The 25,647-nt window shown below is 38.6% G+C and overlaps 1 protein-coding gene across 4 annotated transcripts in view; it reads left to right on the top strand.

Moving 5' to 3' along the window:
* The window catches only part of SCML4 (Scm polycomb group protein like 4), an 81,792-nt gene that overhangs the window by 26,271 nt on the left and 29,874 nt on the right, over positions 1-25,647 (top strand). For 3 of the 4 annotated variants that reach the window (XM_075202874.1, XM_075202875.1, XM_075202877.1), the window contains exon 2: positions 24,443-24,654. In XM_075202874.1, the coding sequence (XP_075058975.1) occupies positions 24,443-24,654 (212 nt within the window). Of the gene's footprint in view, positions 1-15,573; positions 16,056-24,442; positions 24,655-25,647 lie in introns of those variants that run through there. The other variant, XM_075202876.1, reaches the window with a different exon arrangement.

Below are 25,647 nucleotides of genomic sequence, written 5' to 3'. Positions count from 1 at the left end.
AGAAGGAGATGCGCAGTGTAGTTGGTGAGCAAATGTTATAGGTAGTTAGAACAGGAAGGAAGAAGGCCCTGCTCACTAGAGCTTACAGCCTAAAGGGAAAGGTACAGACAAACAGTTGACACGTGTGGTGAGCCAATGTAAGGGGATCTGACAGCAAGAAGCAAGAATGGGAGAGATGGAGGATGAAAGAGGGTGAGGATTGTAGGGTATTGATAGGCAATACTGGACCCTGAGAACTGTAGGATATTGATAGGCAATATTGATCTTTGGGAACTGTAGAGTATTGGCAGGAAGCACTGGACAGGGAACTGTAGTGTATTGGTAGGCAGTACTGGACATTGGGGACTGTATTCATATTCTACCATGTAATGCAAATTAATCCAGCAGGTTTATCCAAATTGCAGCCATGGTAGTTTGTTTGTGCTGATTATTCACACTGTGTACTTCCAACATTTGTGAGATGCCACACAATGGCTGTGTCTGGAAGTGACTGCAGGTTTCAGGTTTTCCAGCAGAAGTATATCAACTAAGTGCAAATGTTCATATAAATGAAGACCCCCCCTTCCCTGAAAAAAAAAAATACATCTTATTATATAGTAACAATTTTGTGCCTGGCCCCCAACCAATAAGATTTGATTGCTCAATCAGTTGAGTAAATTGTTTATCTTGTATGCAATGTCTTAGATGGGTGTTACATGTTAGTGTCATGGAGAGTGATACGGGTTGTAATCTCATTATTTGGCTTCATTTCAGAATGAGCAAATTAACTACACATTCAATGCAAAATTGTACAAACCAAGATAGGTACCAAGCCAGACAATGAGATTACAAATAAAATTTGCCACACATTCTATTCTGCTTCATTTAATGATTTCACATATGCACCAATGGGTTTCATTGGTCACCTGGTTTCATCCTACTGGATCAGTTCTGCCCATATGAGATTTTGATTGCTTAGGACAGGATCACACAGTAAGCAACGTTACGTTGGTTTTGTTAAAATTATCGAGCCAGACCTATGCTCCATTTTCAGCATTATTTTTTAATGTAATCTCAATGTTTCAAGTATTAGTACTATTACCTTGAAATATATAACATGACCATATATGCTATGAATTGGTCAGTAGGTGCAACTAAACACCCAGATTTGTAATCAGCTTGGTCTCACACATTGATGGTGAAGTTGCCACAGATATGGTAATTCATATGATTGATATGGACCTATTGAATGGGTCACAATGGCATAACAGGGTGATCTGGTCTCGGGAAGCAGAGTTTCTGATCAATATCATGCCCAATCTTAACAATTGTTCAACAATTTAACCTTTTGAGCCCATTTGTTGGCAATTTCAGGCCAAAAACAATTGAATTGACTAGTTCATCACATGTGCTAGCTTTAATTACAGTACTAACTGTGTTACTTTTTAATGATCTTGAGATAGCACTGTCTTGAACATTGCAGGACAGTGCATTTAATCGGTGGTAGTCATTAAAATGACGATATAAACTACATACCCTGACATGTTGACAGACACCAAAGCTCTCATTGGCGACAGAGTGGTAAGACCGACTGCTTGAAATAGAGACTTCAAACAATTCCGACCGTTGAAGATACCGGCACACTACAATGACGTCAATTTCAAGAGCACACCACACTATCATTACTGCTGTTAGGGTAGGAGGCGCTGGCTGTACAATGTACAAGGCTTTCTAAAGAACATTGTACAACCGGCGCCTCCTTAAATTACCACCTTAGCATGAATGATAGTGTGGTCCTTCAATGTGACGTCATTATAGTGTGCTGGGATCTTCATCGGTTGGATTTGTTTGAAGTCTCCATTTCAAACAGTTGGTCTTACCACTCTGACGCCAATGAGAGCTTCGGTGTCATCGTGTCGGGGTATGTAGTGTCGGCATTGCTATTATGTACCCAACCCCATTTAATTCCATGACTTTTTTTTGGATGATTCAGGAGTTCTTTTGACAAGAGATCTGTGTGGTCCTTTCTCTTATCTGTACTAAAAATGGCATGAAACTTAAATGCTTTTCTCCATAGCAACAAATGATTTACAGTGTAGTAAAGTAATATCACATAGACCATTTTTATACTGATGTTTTAAAGAGTACAGTACTGTGTAACTGCAGCAGACATGTGATTAATATTTGTATATACTGGCAGTGTTTCCTTTAATAGACCCTGTATTTAGCTGGTAAATTTACTAATGAGTACAAGGCATAGTGCCAACTTGCGTGAATTGAAACTTGAGATTTATGTGCAAAACATTAGCTGAAATTCATGGCGTGCTTTGCATCATGTATTCCTTTAACACAGGAGTTCTTCAACTTTATCATACTGGATCTAATTTGAATTGGCTCAGTTTTTAATGAAAAATATTTTTTTATTTTTGTTACTCTATTGTTCTATGAAAATTAATTATTTAAAAATGCAATACATCGGAAATTGAGGCCTGTTCAAAATAATAACAAGAAATATGATCAATTATTACTTATACTGTATTATTTATTGGTGGCATGCAATATATTTGCAAAGAGTGGATCATGGTAATCCACCCTAAGTTGCCATGGCAACCCATGTTTATGGTCAACACAGGAGTGGAACAGATAGCAATAGAATTGTGGTAATCCTCAATTTAATTATGTTTTGTTTGATTCTTTTTTATATATATTTAATGCACAATGTTTTTTTCACGGTTAATGTTAAAAGACCCAATACACCAAAACAGATACAGTGCCTTGAAAAGATATTCAGTCCCCAACACATTTTTGAAATTTGTTTAAATACTATTTTTGGCACTGATCCACAAATTATTGGGTACCATTTTAAATCAAAATAAATATTCAAAATCCTTTCCACAAATTACTAATATTTAAAAAATTATTGCAATATCAACCTGAAATTTGCACAGGTACAAAACATTAACTCAAAAGTCACACATTATGTTTGTTTTCAACCTGCGTTTGAAAGTTGTCTTTCAATAGGATGGTGATTCAAAGCACACTGCACGAGCAGCACTGGTGGCTTAAGAGGAATAAAATAGATGTGCTTGGATGGCCCATCCAGACTCCTGACTTTATTCCCATTGCAAATCTGAAGCAAGACCTCAAACTTGCCGCTCATTGACAAAAAATAATAATAACCTGACCAAGTCAGTTTTATGACTTTTTCTGGTTTACTATTCTCTTTTTTTGTAAGGACTCTGAATTTGAATGTGTAATTCAATCAATAAAAGCTTTATTTCAAAATACTTAAATGTAAGACTCTGAGATTCTTTAGTGTGAACAAATGAGGGCTGAATACTTTTTCAAGGCACTTTGTATACAAATGAATTGTCATTTGCTTGTTGAATACAACGCCAAAAGAAAGCCCTTATCCTACCCAGCCAACTGCAAGTCCATCAAGACTACAGTGGTGGACAGAAGTAACTATTGGACGCATAGAGGATGAAAGTGTTTTTATTACAAGTAATCTATGATAGTATCAGACAGTACATTGTTTTAATCATACATATAGGGCCTGATTCACAGTGCTGTCTTTTTGAAAGGGCACGCTGGGCAATTGCCCAGGGGGCCCATGGGCATAGGGGGTACCAGAGGCAGGGCCCGGAAGACAGAAAAAAAAGTAAAAATCATATTTGTTTGCGGCAGCGATCCTGATCCATGCCTCTTCCCTCCTCCCTGCTGCACTTGAACTGAATGTCAGGTGTGACGTCATCACGCCCAACATTTTCAATGAGGAGCGCACTGAGAGGAGCCGTGATGGACAAGCAAGAAAGAAAGAAGACGAGAAAACAGAAAAGAAGAAAACAGAAGAGAAGATGGTGATAGAAAGGTAAGTGACGTGGAGCAAATAGCAGCATAATGGAGGGCACAGAGTGTGACACAGGGGAGACATGAAAGGGGGCAAATAGCAGCAGAATGGAGAGCACAGTCAGAAATAGGGGAGACAGAATGGGAGCAAAGCATTTTTTTTAATGTTTAAACATTGATTTTGTTGCAGGTAACAATAAATGTAAGCTTAATTTTATCAATAATTTACATTTTTATTCCTGTGAGTGGTTGTGTAGGTAGGGGCCCCGGTGCACTGCTTTGTCTGAGGGCCGATAATGCTGTTAAGATGGCCTTGCTGATTCATGTTCACACATAAGTCCCTTATCTGCCGTCTCTTGCGTGAAATTGCTCTGCGCATGTTTAGAAACGGACTTTATGCCAACAAACGCAATTGCATGCAATTCATGTCTGAATGCAAATGACACAACTACCTATGACTTAAAGAGCAGAAGAAAGGAGCAGTGGAGTAATGTACATTGGGAGGCAATGTACAGTACGGCCTGCCTAGAACAATACTGTGCAGGTTTGGTCGATTCAAGTCCTGGGTTTCTCTAAAGTACATTTTTTTAAGCCATGTAATTTACACCAGCTACAGTGTCGACTGATAGTGATGACTGTAACATCATCATCTTTATATTAAAAACTACATGTATGCATGCCTGTAGATGACAAAGAATGCAAGAAAAACAATATAAAAACACTTTGTATGTACAGTACACATTAAGAACATCCTGATTTATGTATTTTTTGTAAAAAAAAATAAAATATTAATTTTTATTAATCATTATAGTACTATGGGTTGTTAATTTATTTTATAGAATACTTTTTTTGGCATGCATTCTGATTGGACTATTTTGCACTGCGTTCTGTCAGTTAACATACGACAAGTAAACTTTAGGCAGAATGTACTTACACCCAGATTCAAATTCAAATGTATCTTAAGATCCGCTTGGATTTGATTATGGTCAGAACTACGCTCTACTTCCTGCTTGTCTTTGAAAGGCAAGTTGCATTCAGGTTGCATCTGAACATGAATCTGGCCCATAGTCTTTGTGGAAGCTTTATAAAAGTGTAAATTAAACATACACCTTATTTGTGAGTAAAATCACAATTCCTATAATGGATCAGTATATGGGTTCATTTTGTTTATTTCTGAATAGAATACATGCTTTCTTTGGATACTTCCACTCACTGTACATATTATGATGGCCATTAATGCCATAGGCCGATGTAAACTACAGCTGGGGATCCCATTATTTTGAAACAAAAAACCAAGACACCATGTGACATGACGTTTACTTTGTTTATAATTGTCACCTCTTGCTTCCAAGTGCAAAAAAACTGCTATAAAGATCTATTTCTGATAATCCTGTTAATGTTCACGAAATACTCAAGCCCATATGTACAGCTGGCGGAATGCTCATTTGCATAATTGGCGCAGGCTGAGACAGAAGTGAGAATACCACGTTGGATTGTTCAGCACTAACGGTAGTGTATCTAAATGGGGCACAATTATAAGTGAAATGCATGACTGGTGTGCTGAGGGACAGGCCCTCGATCATGTTATTTATTTTAAAGGATCTTGCTTTCTGTTTTCATGCTTTTGGATGGTGGGCATATACCACTATAGAAATACTACAAGAATAAGGTTATAATGACAAGCACTGCATCTACAGCCTTTCAAAAATACAGATTTTATGTCCCTGACATAATATTCTCCTTTCATGGGATAACTATTGGCAAACATTTCAAATCAGCCATTTCATGTTTGGTAAGGGTTATTATTTACAAAAGAGAGACAAAAGCATTTTTTACAAGCACAAAGGAAGAATTATTTTGTGTTTGGTGAGTGCACAATGCACAAAAAATTTAGGCTGCTTAAAGCAAGTATATAAATTGTAATTAAAGTGACAACATGTCTAAACAAAGAAGGGTTATACACTGAGACACAACAAAATATATTTAAATCTGTTACTATAAAAGGAAATACAGGTTCTGTCTGCTATCATGTACTTATATTTAAGAGGAGGAGCAAGCACTGAAGCTGAAAGAATTTTCCTCAAGAGCTCATCAGTATACATTAGATTCTAACCACATCAATTTGGAAGTTAGGCATATTGATTTCCTGGGACTTATAGAAGCAGGTTATTTAAAGCTGTGCTAATTATGTTTCTGTTAGACCACTAGACCTTACATTGTTATTTATTAATTTGGTTTGTGTGCTCACTTAACATGCAATTAAATTGGTTAACACACCAACTTGCAAGTTTTGTCACTTTTCCTTAGTGCTGTTAGGAATATAGCACGATTCACTTCACACCCAGAAAGATGTTGTGCCTTTCAATATGTTCATGTTTAAATCCAAGACTGTATGCATTAATATAAGGTACAGCTCTCCTTAAGACAAGGTGAGTAGTAAGCATGATATGTGTGTAAGCATTTTAAGAATAGAGAGCGATCATTTTTAATCCGTTTTACAAAATATTTTAGTTTCCTTATTTTAAGCTAGTTCTAATTTTATTTGTTCATTAATACTTTTTTTGGTTCATCAGTGTTCTGGGAATTGTACAAAATCACATATAACAAAAGGCTATATCCATAGCACATTAAATTTCATTTTTAACAGACAGAGAAAACTATATAATTGGGTATATTTTTACAATTCCCAGAAGGTCATTAAGAAAATTATTGCTTTATTGTCATCTCTTAATATTATTAATTTAATCAATGCAATAATTGCTCTTACTCTCTGTCATCTATCTATCTATCTATCTATCTATGTATCTATCTATTGCTATATCTGTATATTATAGCTGCTTTATTGGGTACACCTGTGCACCTGCTCATTAATGCAAAAGTCTAATCAACCAATCATTGTGACAGCGACTGATTGCATAAAAGCATGCAGACATGAAGTGGTTCAGATGTTGTTCAGACCAAACACCAGAATGAGCAAGAAATGCTGGGATTGTCATGCATAACAGTCTCTAGAGTTTACAGAGGATGGTGCACAAAACAAAAAATACCAGCGAACGTCAATTCTTTTGGGAAAAATGCCTTGTTAATGAGACAGGAAACCGAGGCTACAGTGGGTACAGGCTCGCCAAAACTGGACCTCTTAAGATTGGAAAAACATCACCTGGTCTGACAAATCTCTTTTTCTGCTGCAAAATGCAGATGGTAGGGTCAGAATTTGGCCTAAAAAACAAGAATCCATGGCAGGGGCGCACGGAGGATTTGTCAGGGGGGGTTTCCTCCGCCCCCGGGAAAAAACAAACAAACTAGAGACCTGCCGCGCATGCGCGGCATCGCCGTTTTGGCTGCACTGTAGTATACAGCAGCCGTGGCGCTGTCAAAGAAGCGTCCGCGGCGGTGCTGTATACAATACAGCACCGCCGCGGACGCTTCTTAGACAGCGCCGCGGCTGCTGTATACTACAGAAGGGCACTTGTAGGGCCCTTTTTAGCAGAGGGGGGGGGGGGTTTCTGGAGACCCAGAAACCCCCCCTGCATGCGCCACTGCATGGATCCATCCTGCCTTGTGTCGAAGGCACCAGCCCGGGGGTGTCAGTGTAATGGTGTGTGGGATATTTTCTTGGAACATATTAAGCTCCTTAATTCCGACTGATCATTGTTAAAATGCCACAGCCTTCCTTAGTATTGTTGACCATGTGCATATCTTTATGGACACAGTTTACCCATCTTCTAATGGCTACTTCCAGCACAATAATGCACCATGTCACAAATCACAAGTCATCACTAGTTGTTTACGTGAACATGACAATTGGTTCAGTGTACTCCAGTGGCCTCCACAGTCACCACATCTCAATCCAATAGAGCACCTTTGGAATGTGATGCAACAAGAGATTTGCACCGTAACGTGTAACCGACAAATCTGCATCAACTGTTATGTCAACATGGACCATAATCTCTACAGAATGTTTTCAGCACCTTGGTGAATCCATGCCATGAATAATTCAGACTGTCCTATGGGCAAAGGGCAGCGGCCACTGAGTAAGTGTGTGTGTATAAATAAATTAATAAATATATATATATATATATATATATATATATATATATATATATTATCACAAAGCTGCTTTGTTTTTATTTTAAAATAAGAACCTCTACAAAAGGCATTAAAGATGCATAGAAGAAGAATATAATTACAGTGTATTTCTAATATATTCACATACATGTATTCAGGGCCGGACTGGGACTAAAAATCAGCCCTGGCATTTAAAGTACACAGGCCCACCTCATAAAAGAAAACCGCGTGCCGCCGCATAGCGGCGGCGCCGAAAAGGGCATGACCACATTGTGTTGTGGGTGTGGCCAACATGTGGCATTGATACATATATTATAATAAAACATTACATTTATCACGCCCTCCCAGCCACATCACGCCATCCCCAGTTCACTGGGGATGCTTCTGGTGCTGCTGACATCCATAAGGGTGGGAACTTCCTGTAGAGTAGCAGCGAAGCTCTTTGTCTCACGAGATTACCAAATCTTGTGATACTTGTAGCTCCTCGGCTTCCTCTGCAGGCTGTGTCCTGTCCGGGAACTGAGAGCAGCTATCAGTTCCCTTCCCCTAACATGCTGCATTAAGGCTAAGGGGGCCCGAGGTATTTAAGACAGCAGGGCCCCTATTATATAACATGGTTATCATTTTAGAAAAATACACAGACAATACTGTGTGCACTACTGTTAGAAGCACACAGCTCTGCCTTCACAAGCAGTACAGTGTGAAGCGGGACATACCTCCCAACTGTCCTTGCAGTCAAACCAAATCCTGACTAAGTGAGACAGTCACCCAAATTCAGGACTGCCCCACCAGATTCAGGACAGTTGGCAGACTGTCCTGCTCTCTCCTACCTGTCTTGGTCACTTTCACCACTTGTAGCAGCTGGTTTCTTTAGCTCAGTTCTTTCTTGTCTTTATCCTGGAATATTGGATGCCCAATTCTGAAAAAAATGGGGTACATGAGATTTAGAAAACTCCAACTCTCGTTTTATAATTAGGCCTCCCTCCAGTCCCCACAACTATTTCCCTTCAACCAGCCCCAACATTAAATTAACAATATACCCATTTACTCAAAATATATTTCCCCCCCAGTCAGACACAGTGACAGTCAGCCACCCCCAGTCAGACACAGTGACAGTGACAGCCAGCCCCCCCAGTCAGACACAGTGACAGCCAGCCCCCCCAGTCAGTGACAGTGACATCCAGCCCCCCCAGTCAGGCACAGTGACAGCCAGCCCCCCCCCCAGTCAGACACAGTGACAGCGACAGCCAGCCCCCCCCCTCCCAGTCAGAGACACACCTTGTCACCTCGCTGCTCGGCGGGCAGTGTCAATGTGAAGTGCGGCCAGTAATCACATGGGACGCGCACCACGTGACAGGTGCCGTCCCATGTGATTAAAATCACATGGCCGCACTTCACATTGACACTGTCCGCCGAGCAGCGCGCAGTGAGCTGCGCTGCTCGGACGACCATCCTGCCCCGCTGGACCGGCCCAACTAGCCATCGGCCCTTCTGGAATTTGCCAGAAATGCCCGATGGCCAGTCCGGCCCTGCATGTATTGTGTGGCTACAGTTAGGGTTTCTATTTCTTTGTTTGATAAGAAGTTTGACTTGCATAGGGAGATAACAAAGTGAAGCAGAGTGTTTGTGGCAAACAGAGTCCTTTTTCAGCAGAAGTATTACATTATCACTATGTAATCAAGGCTGCTAAAAAGCTCCAGTGAGATCATTTAACCAAAGCTAAAACTAAAAGCTAGAACCAAAGCTAAAACTAACACAAGGTATATATAAAAAAAATATGAATCCAATTGCTCTATAAATAGATTGCATTTTTTTCTTTGTTGTGTACTTTGTGACATAAAAGGTCAGTTACAATTTTGGTCCTGTTTTCGGTCCCTCCCTTGACTAAGCACCGCCCCTAATGACTCCTCCACCTTTTCCTACAATCCGCAGACAGATCAGGGAATGAAAATTCTCTGTGCAGCCAGGATTACAAATTTAATGCACATAAGTGGCAGATCTGAGAATGATTTCATTAACACACACAATTTATGAATGCCCCCATCTATCTGGCCTAAGGTACCAATGATAAGAAATCAGACAGATAATAACAGTGGCAAGTGATGCCAGTTAATTTGCCTGAAGTATGTGTGTGAAATATTTTAGCAATTCGCATTTGTCTATCATGTCTCTTCTCTGCTCTGTAAACTTCAAAGTAGAAGTACCATCAAAACACATTTCTTAAAAATGCTGGGTACAATTAAATATAATTGAACAGTGGATTTCTTTTGAAAGTCTTGCTTAACTTTGATCATAGTAAATGTTTTGTTCTGATGCTTTTCTTCCTCTTTGGTTTATTGCTATCTTTAGAGAGATGTTAGTCACAGGCTCGTCATGGGCAGCAGTATGGAAGGTAACACCTATATGAAAAATAACTAGTCGAAAACCTAATGGGGAATATAATTGCAAAACACTGTATTTTTCAATACAATTGGAAAAAGACAAACACGTTTTTATATAGTAAAGTTATGTATATTAAAATATCTTGAGCATAGCTTTGCTCTAAGAAGTTTGCTTCTAGTCTGTCTTGTAAGTTTTGTTATTTACATCTTGTTTCATTTAAGACATTAGAATAAATTGTATTTAATTTTCTTAGAAAATGTGACCTCCAGCAGTGCCTACAAAGAAATATGAATAATCCTTTCAATAAACGACCTCTTGATGTCCATTTATCACAAATCACAATGGCTGCTGCTAGAAAGAAGTAGAGTTAACTGAACTCCCTGCTGCTTCATGAAAGAAGACCAGAACAGCTTAACTTGTTCATTTCACTTTTAATGAAGCAAGTGAGAACTGTTCAGCTGTAAATACATACACACACCCAGACACAGACCATGGTAGCCTGCTCTCCCTATATGTCTGGGAGACTCCCAAATTTCTTGATTCCCAAGAGAGCAGTGCTCATTACCGCATCAAGCCGACTTCCCTTGTGAGATAGGTGTGGCAGGGTTATAATGATACTTTTCACAGCAAATCATGTCTTCCTGGGCCTGCCCCTGCTGTATTGTGCCATGAATCGCGGCATTGAGCAAAGGGGGTGGAGCCTAAAACGATTTATAAGTCCACACCCGGTACCAGGTTCCTGAATGTTGTCAAGTATGGCATAGACATAAGAGCTCCCATGAAGATTGAACATCTTCTATTTATTTAGTGGACAGTAGATTATCACCATAAAGCTTAAGGGCATAAGCTCCTTACACCTCTGTTGAAGGGAGAGTCTTCTCGTGCAAATGGAAATGTTATGGAGCTATTCTTATGTCTGCTACATACAAGATATTCAGTTTTAATTTAATATGTCTCTCCCTGACCATAACTATATACAGCTCGGTGGAAATAAATTCCGGTATTACAGTACTTTTGTCGCTGGATTTCAACTCGTAGCTCAGGGAGCTGTGAGCTGAAATCTGGCATACTATTACCGTAATAACGGTAATCGTTTTAACGCCGCGGGGAATTCAAACAATTGAATATGCCCGATATGTTAGAGTTAGTTGAAGGTGTAATTTAGAACAGAGGATTGCAAGTGCAAATCTATTGATTGTGTAATATCAACTTGAGAAATGTTATCCCCTGTCACTGTGTGTAGTGTTGAGTTGCACAGGTTAGGCAGTACACCTCCTTCTCTAGCACTGGCTAGCTCAATGGTGTGGATATATTTTTTTCAACAATATCTCAACTTGCCCATTGCAGCTGCCGCCCTGCGCCCACTCCACTGCCGCCCCTAGGTCCCACGCTGTCCTCTCTGTCTCTTGATCCCTCTCTCTGTTTTTCTTGCACTTTTCTCTTTCTAAGGCACACTGGAGCATTTTCATCTAATAATTGGGAAAATCAGCCGACATACGACAGTCGGAAGTCGGCTTAGTGTGTATAGTGATTCGATGGTCGAAAATCGTTCCAAAGTGTCGATTGTTGGCTCGTTTGGTTGGTAGCACCATTTAATATTTTCTGACCAATCCACCTAACGATCATGTAGTTTGTATAACTTTCCGATCGATCCACGAGCAACTGCCGATAGTTCCTCGAGCTGCGACTCCTTTGGGGGCGTGTGTATGTTAATTTCTGATGTCTGTACCTCTCTCACGTGGTGCGGTGTTCGTATGTCACTCATTTGGTAATTAGGTGCTTCTAGCGGTAAAGCAATAGGTGTCTATTGCATTAATGCATACAGTGTATGCCTGCCAGCTTAATTATAAACCTTTGTCAGTGTAGTGTTATAAAAAAATAACAATGTTTCATTTATATGTGTATTGCTTGTGTCTGCCTCCTTAATTATAGCGGTTTTTCCCTTTATTGTGCACGCAATAAACATTAATAACAATGCAAAATATGTGTATTACATTTGTCTGCCTGCATAATTATATACATTTTTGTATATAACTTGTTTTGTGTTTCCTATAGATGTGTATGAATGTGTATTTTATATATGTCTGCTTGCATAATAGTACATCTGTGTAAATGTTAATGCATCTTGCACCTGTGTCTGTAATCCTTTATATGTGCATTCAACATGTTTTATAATCAAATCTTTATTTACTTGTTAATGCATATATTTGTAAAATACACAGAATAAACCACACATTATAAATCCAACAGTTATTGTTAAATTCTGTAGAAAAAATTGACAGTTGACAGCTGAAAAATAAAAAGTTTCAACATATTTATATTAGCAATATAACAATGGAGTTTTTAATGGTGAAAGTGGCTAGTGCTTTGTGGCATGACCTTCTGAAAAAACTGAAACATCTCAATGAAGTTTTTTCTAGGTTTTTTTTTAATTTTTTTTCCATTTTTTTCACTGATGTTTGCCCTTAATTCTTTAAATTATTTGTCAAGCTTTCCCACCTTCTTGACCACAGAGGACTACCAACATTCTTTTCTCCCTCAGAAGTTTTGTCCAATATGATGATGGTATCTACAGGAAACGGAAAAAAATACGTTTAACATTTAACTTCTATGGGCTAGATTTACTAAGCTGCGGGTTTGAAAAAGTGGGGATGTTGCCTATAGCAACCAATCAGATTCTAGCTTTCATTTATTTAGTACCTTCTACAAAATGACAGCTAGAATCTGATTGGTTGCTATAGGCAACATCCCCACTTTTTCAAACCCGCAGCTTAGTAAATCTAGCCCTATATCTTTAATAAAGTTAAGTTCTTTTCCAACACCAAGTAAAGTCCCATTTGCTCACCTTGTACACTGTTTGTAATATGTTTATGTTGTGGTCCCTCTTGTTGCATCTCTGCAAAGGTGCCCTTTACCTCCATAGGTTCTGTCAAACAGGCACCATTTTACCACATTTTACAGCCCCTACATGTGACTTCAAATACCTTCTTTTAATACGTCTTTTTTTCTTCTAATTCAGTATCTATTTTTTCTGCTTTAACAAGTACGTGTTTAGCTTTCAAATTTTCGTTACCTACACGTATATGTCATTGTGCATTCTTCTTTCTGGAAATAAAACAATATTTTCAATATACTATATAGTATTGTCAGTCATTCATCTTCAAATTCACTAACAAGTCCTTCAAACAGCTGCACAACATGTCAAACTCACTTTTTTTAATGTTTCTACGGATTCGCATCAGTCTCCGTTGTTTTTTATTTTTTAGATTTGACCAAAACTTCTGCACTTGAAATTTATTTTTTTCCCAAGTTTCTCCTTTTTTTGTTTTAGTAATTTCTGCATTATTAGTTCCTTTCTGGTTTTAACTCTTCTATATTTTCTCTTTTGGCAGTCGTAGTCGTACCGGTCCAGTACTTTTACCATCATCTCCACCTCTCTCGGACTCATTGCCTTTGCTCTTTTCAAGCGCCCGTTAATCGTATTTCTACATCCCCCACCACTATTTCTACAATTTTTGTCTCCTCTTCTTGCACCTCCATCGACACCTGCTCCTTCCCCATCTCAATGTCCCTTGGCGCCTGACAGGCCCCTCGGTAATTTTATACACTCAGACATGGGTGTTTCATTTCAGTTGTGGGCCAATCAGTGGTGGTAACTGTACAGAATAGAGGATTGTGGGTGAAGGTCATTCGTGTATAATAACCTCGTGTTTGGCGAATATATCAATATATTTAATGTCTAGTGGTCCAAGAAATACGAAAGGATACTACGAGCGTTTTACACCTTACATCCATTGCCATACAAGGTAAGTTGTTTATGGAAGGATTATAAATGTTTTCTTGTGCTTATCGTAACAACTGCATAAATATATAATTTGTGAATATTAATATGTGTATATTCAAAATAGTTTTTTATACTTATTAGTATTATTTATGATACACAAATTGGCTAAAATAGTAGTGAAAATATTTGGTAAAAATATTGCAATATATTGTACAGTTTCTTTGATATCATCAGTGGACAAAAGCTTAAAATGACTCTTTATTTTTATTTTTAAAGAGAACCTGAAAATGTCATATGACTGCAATGTGGAGCTCATGAAGGATTTCATTGAGACTTATAGGGCGAACCCCTGTTTGTGGAAGATAGAATCAAAGGAATATTGTAACCGAATGTTACGTAATGTGGCTATACAAGAACTTGTGAAAGCATGCCTGCCGCCACATTACCCTGGAGCAAATGTGGAATGGGCAAAGAGGAAAATACACAACCTTCAGACTGTATACAAGAAAGATCTAAGGTTGAGACCTCTAAAAAATCTGGGACAGGTGCAGATAATGCTTATGTGCCAAAGCTCTGGTACTTTGACCTTCTGCACTTCATCCGTGAAAATGATATTACCGGCAGTTCACCTGCAGTCTGGATACGGACAGTAGTTCTCTTACTGATGTGGTCCAAGCAGATGAGCTCCAAGTGGAACTGCAAGTAAAGTAAATTTTGCAGTTGCTGTGTAACAGGTTTATTAAAGTAGAAATACATAACAATAAAGTTTGCACACATAACATGCTTATAAAAAATTGTTACACAAACTTATTCTGCCATGGCACAGCTCCCTGTGTAATTTTGCACTAGCACTTGCATTTCTAAGGTGGCCCGACTCTAGGAGTGTTTTCCTCTACTTTGTTGTCCACATACGTTTGTGAACTGCATATAGAGGGGGTTGTAAGTCTTAGAAAGTTATGCAGAACACAACAGGCCATCACCACTTTGTTTATCTTGTCCAAACGTAGATTAATAGCAGAATGAAAAACTCTGAATCTGTTACTGAAAATTCCAAGCATAATTAAATAAATAATGAAATATCCGCCTTTCTGTAGACAGATTGCGTTGTAGATATGGTTTCAATACATTGTTGTGCAATGCATATGCTTCATCAGCCACAAGCATAGCATTTAGTCCATATTTTGTATTACTTCCAGTTGGAATATTAAGTTCATAGTTTTTTAGTTTTGCATGAATGGAGTCTGCTCCAATGCACCACCATCAGACACTTTCCCATTTTACCAATGTTCACAAATAAGAATTTATAGTTCGCATCCACTATGGCCATTAGAATGATGCTGAAAAATACTTTGTAATTATAATAAAAAGATCCACTTTTGGATGGAGGCATAATTCGGACATGTTTCCCATCAATGGCACAGCCACAGTTAGGAAAATTCCATTGCCTCTCAAATTCTTCCATAATAACTTGCCATTGTTCTAGCATTGCCGGACCTAAAACATAAAGGACCTAAAACATGAAGATGTGTGAAAGATTTTAATTCCATGTATTTATTATTGTACTATTTTTGTTTTCTCAGTTTTTTCAATACTCAGCCAGCTGTCCTGTCACAAGAACTCATGTTGGAATTTGCTGACTAAGATGAGATGGGTACAACTATTGTATAGGGAAGCCAGATGACAGTCGACAGCCGGGATGTACATGAGGTTGCAATTCCACCACAAATGCAACAGAAGAGGAAGAAAAAAAGGCTCCGTGACGTTGATCAAAGTGATGCGCTAATTATAAAGATGGTGGAATGCGCGAACAGTCTGATGCCAAAAAACATGCACAACACACCTTTAATCTACTTGGAGCAATGCTAGCAAGCAAAATGAAAAGTGCTAGTAGCCCGATACAAGTGAAAATGGAGCATTTGGTGTATGAGCTGATGTGTAGGGCTATCAAAGAAGATTTGTTCCCGGATACAGTTATAACGCCAGCAAATCACAGGTAGACACCATCGTACACATTTTGGCTTACACAGATGGAGCATAGTAGTATGGGAGGACAATATTTAATGCCAAAACCATTCCTGACTTCTACCCCTATACGCAGCTCAAACATGCAACAGTTCAGTGGAAGTTTATCACAAATGGATAATAGCGAAGTGTTGCAATATGAACAACTATAAACTGTTTATTTTGCTGCATTTAGTGGTTTACTTTATTTAATGTATATTGTAAATTTTATGTATGTTAATAAAATTATAAGTTTATATCTAAAGAAGACTATTTATGTTTACCAAGCTTCATATACTATTCATGGAGAACTTCAATGATAGCATCACAGGTCTCAGGTATTATCAAACCCAGAGCTTGCGGTGAAATTGCTTGTGCAGTATTTCAGATCTGCCAGTGACCTTCCTGTTGCCAGAAATCTAAGGGTAGGAACCAGTCTCTGCTCTGCAGATATGGGTCTCCTTAAATGGGCGTCCTCCTTCTGGATAATGGGGATGACTAGTTGGAGCAGTTCCTGGAATGTGGGTTCATTCATTCCAGGAAATTCCTGAAGTCATCGGGGTTGTTGTCCCGTATCTCCTGCAGCAGGGACATATGAGAGAATGTGTCTCTCCTCTTGAATCACTCTTTGGTCCAACAAGATCTACTTTCTCCTTCTTTCCCTTCGGGTCTGTACTTGCAGTCTTCTTGCCATAGCGAGCAGAAAAAGAGCAGTTGCTTGTTGTTCTTCAACAGCATCCATAGTAGTAAAAAAAATTGTTTGTGCGGTTACGAATGAACATACACTGTACACATGCTAATGAATGTATGAAGAAAACGTGTTACCTTCACTTTTTTATGAGGTTTGGGGTGGTTACTATTGAACATGCTCTGCCCTTTATTTAAATTTCTTGTGTATATCGTTACATGGACCTCATACGTCGTCTCAGTGTGTACAAAATTGTAATCTTTGCTCACGACAATATGGCTGTGAAAAGTCTCTGCCCGGACGGTCGTTCTTTTGTTAATTGTTTAAAACGTGACTAGTGTGTACGCATTAATCGTCCGAGCGATTGGACCTTCATTCGAAGGTAAAGTCGTTGTAGAAAACACGTCGGGCGGAAAATTCTTCAGTGTGTACCTAGCCGTAATCTTCTCTGTCACAGATGCCCCTCCTCCTGATCTTGTTGTTTACTCCCCCCTCCTCCTCTCCAATTCTCCTAACTGACATCCCCTCCTTCTTTATCTCACTCTCCATCAGGCTTGTGTGTCTTGACAGCATAAGCACCAGCCTGAGTCACTGCTCTTTTCACAGATTACAACCCCTTCAAGACAGGGGCGCACACAGGGGGGGTTTCTGGCTCTCCAGAGACCCCCTCCCCTCCACGAACGAACGGTACTGTACAGCAGCCGCGGCGCTGTCAAAGAAGCATCCGCGGCGGTGCTGTATTGTAGTACAATACAGCACTGCCATGGACGCTTCTTTGATAGCGCCGCGGCTGCTGTACGATTCAGAATCGCCGAAATGGAGCTGCTGTGCATGCGCAGCAGCTCTTTCTCTCTCTCTCTCTCTCTCTCTATATTTTTTTGAAGGGGGGGAAACTATGGAAGCCCTTATGCTCCACGGGAGGTTTTTGTCCTCCCTGAACTCGTCTTGGGAATATTTCAACAGTTTGCATTGAAAAAGTGCAAATATAAAACCCTCCAATAGTCAGAGTGAGAGGGGTGGCTTAATGTTAATATATGTGATAATTGATGAATTATTCATGATTTGCATAGTTGGGAAAATGTTCAAAGTAAATCGGTTAACAGTATTATCAATTGATAAATTAATTAAACAATTAATAGCAATGATTTAGAATATAAAAACACCCAAGTCATAATTGTCTGGATTTTGATTTAAAAGATTAAGTACAGAGGTGAGAGTCAATTTTTGAACAACACTTTATTGGTTAAGTCTAAAAGAATGACTGTAAACAAACAAAGCAGACATCAGGCATGAAGAATTTAGGAGATTACATGCCACATTATTTGTCCAAAATTCCTAGAATATCACCTACTGCATCTCTGTTCACATCTGTGTAGATGATGATACTTTAGAAAGATAAATTATTTTGGCGATCACTTTACAATATCAACTTGTATTTTCATTAGGTACAAAACTTCTATATAAAACACCACCCTATTTACCTAGAATGCGGAGTTAATCTAACACCATTTAAAGACAATTTACCTCCACTTTCTCCTTTCTCCACTCTGATAAAATTCCCTTTATAGAATGTTAAAGTGGTGGGCATTGATCTTGTATAAGAACTTGTCTGTCTCTTTGCAGTGCCACTTTCAGATCGCAGAAGACAGCTGAGACATATTGAGTATGGCTCATTTTCATGATTGATTATCCACTCCCTGTGGTGTTTTGCCTTTATTGTAAACTGGGCAGGTTTTCCGATAAAATGAAAAATGGTTTCATGTCTCAGAGCTGCTTTTTAGGTTTAGTCACACATAGAAATGGTGATACCCAAAACCGTTAATTAATTTAATGTGATTTAAATGAATTAAAAGCATTATTCATATATGTGGCTTCAACTGTAGCTCACCTCTCAGTAATGGCTCTTTTGTGGTTTCTAAAGTGAAGAATCAGCTTTGCATATTACCATTTAATAAAAGATCAATAGAAAATGAACTGTGATGACATATATGCCCTGCACTGATGACACAGGCTGTACAAGATGTTTGATTTTGAACAGTGATAAGCAGAATTAAAACAACAACAACAACAGGTTGAGGTGCAAAGTGAACAATAACTTTGTGCAGATATTGAAAAGTTAGTAACTATAAAAGAGCAAATGCACTTGTACTTATAGTACACGTGCATCTAGTTGCAAATGTGCATAATACCATGCATCTTTCATATGGCGTATGTGCACGCAAATGCAATGTGAAGGATGCTCAGTGGAGATTGTGGGATGCATGCATCGCACATACGTGAACAGCTTCTTATCAGAGGCAGTAAGAAGCACGTTTTCCTGAGAGTGCTCAGCTTACAAATCACAATTGTGAAGTTAAAGCACTTGATTGCCATGGGAACGTAAGTAGAAACCTATATGATGATTTAGCAGTTGATGTGTTATTTAGATTTAGATTTTTATTTTTTTAATAGTTTGCAACTACAGCATTTTAGGAATAGGAAAACTTGAAATGCTGCTCATCAGGAACTATCAACATCCCTTGGATGTTATGTAGGGCTAAACAAATCCCAGTCACTAGAAATGTGCCCTAGGGACTGGAGAAAGTCCCCCCTTCTTCTCCACCAGAGACAGGCTGTAGGTGACAGCCCCATGTATAGTGATCTTGTCAGGATCCATTAGGATCAGTTCCCATCATTTAGCCCTTACTGACATAATGTAAAGTGCTGTATTACACTTTTGCTACTTCCATCACTGAAACTGCTCACCTGGGTGCTAGGAGGGAAAGGCATCCCTGGTTGTCCAAAGGACCATCGATCAGCTTCCGTCAAGCCCAGGAGTCAGTTCCAGGATGATATGATTTGAGGATCTCTGGGAGAACCCCCTGAAGCAGTAACCTTAGGATGAATGAGAGGGGACAGACCTCCTACAGCCCAGGGCTGGAGATCTGGTTTGACCACAATCCATCTCCTCAGTCAGTTCCAGGCATTAAAGGAGGCCGGGAGGATTTTTACCTTTTCACCAGCACACCCCTAACCCCTCTAAAGGGGCTCCAGTTGCTGACACTCACTGACTTGTCTGAGCACATTTCTTGCAAACATTTTGGGTAGATTTTCTTTGCCATGTCAGGAGGTATAAGCAAATGAATGGTGTTTTCTGAAAATTCTGAGGGGTATATTTACTAAACTGTGGGTTTGAAAAAGGGGAGATGTTGCCTATAGCAACCAATCAGATTCTAGCTGTCATTTTGTAGAATGTACTAAATAAATGACAACTAGAATCTGATTGGTAGCTATAGGCAACATCCCCACTTTTCAATCCCACAGTTTAGTAAATATATCCCTAAGTCTTCTGAAAAAGAATATATCATTTGTGTGAGTATAGCATAAACAAATTGTTGATATTGATGTTGGAATGTAACCAGCCCAAAAATTGCCAAAAGAAAAGCTTCAGCGGTGAATGAGTTAAAACCAGTCTTCATCATCAGAATGATTATGATGATCACTGGCGTTTCAACAGCATGATAATACACTTAGCGGTCTATTTATTAAGATGCGATCAGTCATAAAAATGGTCAAAACAGCAGTTTTCTTTGTAAAATGCCCATTGCGTAATTTATGAAGAGTTCAATGCAGGAGAAATCACATATTTCTCCTGCCATAAGCCAGTTAAGGTTTCTCAACACAGACCCCATATATTAATATGTAGTTGTCCAATTCATTAAGCTTTGAAAAGCTTTGCTTTTCACATCAAGGTAATGCCACCTTACATGTAATGTTCTATGGAAACCAGCTGAAGCCTCTCCAGCTTCACTGGATCCCTCACCCAGGGCCATCTTAACAACATTATGGGCCCCCAGGCAAAGCAGTGCACCGGGGCCCCTACATATATAGATATACAGATATAGATATAGATCTATAGAGATAGAGATAGATAGATGTACTTGCTCAGTGACCCTTGAAGGGTTTTTTTGCAGGTTTTTTCTTTTGCAGGATTATTTATTCTAATTAAGAGCCCTGCCTATGGGGCCCCCTTGACCGTGGGGCCCCCGGGCACCTGCCCATCGTGCCCAATGAAATAGATGGCCCTGCCCTCACCCATGTAACTGTTATGCCCATTAGCATTGAACTTCCTCCATTCACTGGCAACGCAAAACTGCCGGTAAATAGTAAAAACAGTTTGTGGAGGAGGGGGACTTTGCCGGGGCTCCTAGAGCGGCTCCAGCATGGTGAATTTCAGCGGTGTTTAAATATGCATCACTGCAATTTGCAATGATGCATAATTATTGACACCACAGAACTTTATTAAATATAGCCCCTTAATAGTATATCATTGTGCTTTACTGATACACACACATTTATGCGTATATGCTAATTCAAACAGATCTTAAGATCCGCTCAACTCCGTACATGGCCGTAGTTACTATTTTTTTGCACGCTCATTGTTTTAGCGTAAATTCCGCCCAATTTGCAAGCAACTCGGCATCAGGCCCATTAAATTTACTATATTCTCTTTCACTCCTCTGCAACTGGTTGTCATGTAATAAAGGAAGTGCTTCTGTAACTAAACAGGCTGACAGCGACTGACAGCTAGACAGGCTTGCCCTGTAGAAATACGCTGTGTGTATTGAATGATTCACAAGCAGGAATAGGACCAGTACTGTCACCGTAGCTAACATAGCCTTAGCTTTTTGACCTACATCAGATCACTGCCCTACAGATGTGTGAGGGTCTTCAGTTGTCTGTAATAATCTTGGAGGTAATATTTTTCTTTTTGTCAGAGCTGCAGTGGAATATCAGGTTAACGCTGAACACTGGAGTTTCATGGTTCCAAATATTTTAGTGGTGCTTTAAATTCAGGCCATAGCTGGAGTATTCCCTAAACAAAAGAGCTAAAATAAAATAGAACGGCAGCCAAGCTGTATAAAAAATTCTAACACTTGTTTTGTATTACCAAACAACTGCTGAGCAAAGTATGAATAAGTTTCCTATTTATATGGAGCAGGACTGAAATCTATTTTTTTTTCTTTTAAATTTCAATCTTTTTATTATAATACTATATTATTACTATATTACTATATTACTATTACAGCTACAGCGGTGTTGTCAGCTATATTTTGTATTGGTCACTATTTATTTACCTCTGTGGGTGGCTTCTAAATGATTGAGACATTGTGATTAACAACACAAATAATTGTGTCGCCCTTCAAAGTTACGTAATTGTAGCCGGCCGTCAGGATGTTTACCGATCGGAATTCTTTCAAGTCTCTGTTACAAGCAGTCGGTATGCAAGGGAGGGCTGGCAAATTTTAGCCCAGGGGGCAAGATTCAACTCTGCAGCCTATTAGAAACATTTTAAAGGAAAATAAAAATGCAGGTGACCCAGCCCAAGATAGCTCTCCATGGGACCGCAAATGACCCCTTGCCCCCCAGCCCAGCATGTCCCTGTCTGTATGACCAGTCTTTCGGGGATGACAGCTTCGGTGTCATCATGTCGGGGTATGTGTTGTCGGTGTTTAGATCGTTGCAATTTCATACCCAACCCATTTGAACATAACAGAAGTTATAGTCTGTGAACAGTGCTGGGATGGCAGTGGACCATTTATTATGCTGTGTGGTCTGGATGAGGGCTAAGAACACTTAAGGCCAATTTCCATCAGTAAAATGTACAAAATTTTGCACTCAAATGTGGTATGAGGCAAATATTTCACAGAATAGTTTATTGAATATTTTGCTCAAAATCACATGCGATGCAGGTTGTGGATTGCATGCATGCATTACACGTGTGAATGGACTGCGCTTAAAAGGAATAAAAAAAGTGATATTTGGTATGTGCAAATATATTCACAACAAAAGATAAAGGCAAATTCAGGGAACAAATGCTGGAACATTTCTTGCATGCCAGGACCCAGGCTGAAATATCAGTAATGTAATAGCAGTTGGATATTATTGAACATAATAGGCATATTTGAATTCAACACAATGTTTCCATGGGGAAACAGCAGTAATAAAAATAAATTACCACCACATATTTGTTGTAAAAAGAAAATAGTTTTATACAAGTCAGTTACACCCAGTTGTATTCATGTTTTGGAAAGACAAGAACAGCTATCACTAAAAAACATGCATACCAGTTGTAAGAGAGAATATGGGTAGAGAAGGACATCACTTTAAAGAGATAATTATGTTTTTATTTTTATGGCAGGTCCATTAAATTGAATATATTTAATATCTTCCATCATGTGAAAACAATTGCTAGGGAAACGTTGCTGCTGGAAGTGGAATCACACTGTGTATCATCATCATCAGCGATTTATATAGCGCTACTAATTCCGCAGCGCTGTGCATGGGACTCTCCATGCAGACATAGGGGTATATTTACTAAACTACAGGTTTGAAAAAGTGGAGATGTTACCTATAGCAACCAATCAGATTCTAGATATCATTTTGTAGAATGTACTGAATAAATGATAACTAGGGGCCTGATTCATTAAGGATCTTGAGAAACTTCTTATTTCAGTCTCCTGGACAAAACCATGTTACAATGCAAGGGGTGCAAATTCGTATTCTGTATTGCACATAAGTTAAATACTGACTGTTTTTTCATGTAGACCACAAATACTTGATAGCTTAATTGTACACTGAAATTTAAAGTTGATATTTGTGTGCTACATGAAAAAACAGGCAGTATTTAACTTATGTGCAAAACAGAAAACTAATTTGCACCCCTTGCATTGTAACATGGTTTTGTCCAGAAGACTTAAATAAGAAGTTTCTTAAGTTAAGATCCTTAATGAATCAGGCCCTAGAATCTGATTGATTGCTATAGGCAACATCTCCACTTTTTCAAACCATCAGTTTAGTAAATCTAGCCCATAGTGTACAATGTTGTTGATTTTTATATAGCACATACAAGTTTGCATAGTCCTGTATATGCAAATTGGAAGACACAATTTATTTACTTTAATTTCAATCTGTTTGGTAAAAACACAAGTAGCTGACACTGGGATATTCATTCTGTGTTGGCCTGAACCCTTAATAACTGAGTGACTCTGTCTTGCTTTCCCTCTCCAGCATGACATACACAATGAACCTAATCATAATGCAGTTCTATTTAATTTAAATCCTGTTTACATAGGGATTACACAAGTCTGGAAACCCGCCAGCACCAAAACATACTGTCCCAAAAAGAAAGCAGCTGTATGATTAATGATCATCAGACTCTTGTAGAGTCCATCCATTCCAACAATATATTTATTGTATACTGTAGCTTGTAGACTATACTAGGGCAGGATATATAATACGCATAGTATGTATATTATATAAATTATATGCAAGTCAAGAATGTGGCATTTTACAATAGGATAAAATGATGCCCATGAAAATGTTGTGTTTTCCCCAGTGTAAGATAAATTTTACATGTGGAATCCTCCATGCTCTTGCTTAAACTGTCATTTGTAATATGTTTTAACTAATACAACATACAAGATAGGTATAGCTATTCAGAAATAGGTCCGACAAAAGTACTGGTCATCTGGTTAATATTAAAAACCAGGGACACTTCAAATCCTGTAAACCAAGCACCATTGACACGATGCTATATTTATAGTGCTTTGTAGATTGTTGCTGATATCATCAATGTAAGTCTCACAAATAGTGAACTTATGGAGCTTGTATTTGATGATTAACAAACAGGTTGTTTTCTTCCTTTTCAGGTCTTCTCTGGTGCATGAATCATTCTTTACTGGTATTGAGAGATCACAGTGTGGAGATGCAATCTCCAAGAATACCTGGCAGGAAAAGGGGGAGACCACCACTTCATTCCAACCCTCTGAAAATGACTGTACATAACCTTTACTCGGGATCAGCTGGGTCCATGCCAACTGTAAAAATTCCAAAGAAGAGAGGCAGGAAGCCTGGTTTCAAGGTACTGTTCTAAACGTCTCTCTACATATTATTCTGTGCATTGTACAATTTAACAATGATAGAGACAATGGTACATATAAGTGTCTCATAATTTGAAAATATCAATAGCTTAAAGGAGAATGCCACTTAAAAATATCTTAACATTTAGTTTTGAGTGACGTAAAGGTAAAATAAAAATGCAATAAAAGTTGGAATAACCTGTGGTACAGTCCCCCCAAGAAATGTGCGTCAGACTTCTCTGTAGCTTCACAGTAAGTATATTTATACATCTTTTATACAACAATGCAATACTTTTTTTACTTGTTTTCTGGGCACAGAAGCAAAGTGTTTAATGTGTTCCCCAAAGTAGAAATCATATTCTGCATTAAGGAAGCTAATACAATCGGTGTTGGGAAGTGAAGGCTTCATCCAGGTCTTCCTTGTACTTCAGTGATGATAGATCCCTTGTATTAGTAGTGTAATCTAGCATTAGATCACTGTTACATGCTGATGCTATGAAGATCTGGTTTAAAAATAATTAGAATTTTTTAAAAAAGTAATATCATGCAGTTATTGAAAACATGAAACATACTTTATATTGTGTCAGGTTCACATTTCATATGCTATCCCCTTACAGTTATTGTTTTTACATTTTATAAAGTAAACAAGAGCGTAGAAGAACAAAATAACAGATACCTTTTTATATACTTAGAAATGTGGCAATTTGCAAACCTTAATAGTCCGTTAGTTATCCAGATCACAATGAAAACTTTAAGCTTGCTTCAATGGATCATATATATGTGCTCTTCGTACAGGTTTCCCCTACCTCTTGAAACAATAGACAAAAATACATTAGTCAGCATGTGAGGTGTAAGCTAATGTGGTTTTAAATCATGCAATGACATATTGAAGCAGGAGCACAATTTTAATACGCACATTTATATTCGTGGAAGAAAAGCCTATAAACCGGACAACCTCAAAATCAAAAGTCACTTCCCATAACCAGAGTACATAT

This window comes from Mixophyes fleayi, chromosome 3 (assembly GCF_038048845.1).
Source record: "Mixophyes fleayi isolate aMixFle1 chromosome 3, aMixFle1.hap1, whole genome shotgun sequence".
Taxonomy (NCBI): domain Eukaryota; kingdom Metazoa; phylum Chordata; class Amphibia; order Anura; family Limnodynastidae; genus Mixophyes; species Mixophyes fleayi.
Note: the sequence above shows the minus strand (reverse complement) of the source record. Positions and strands in the feature narration are given on the sequence as shown.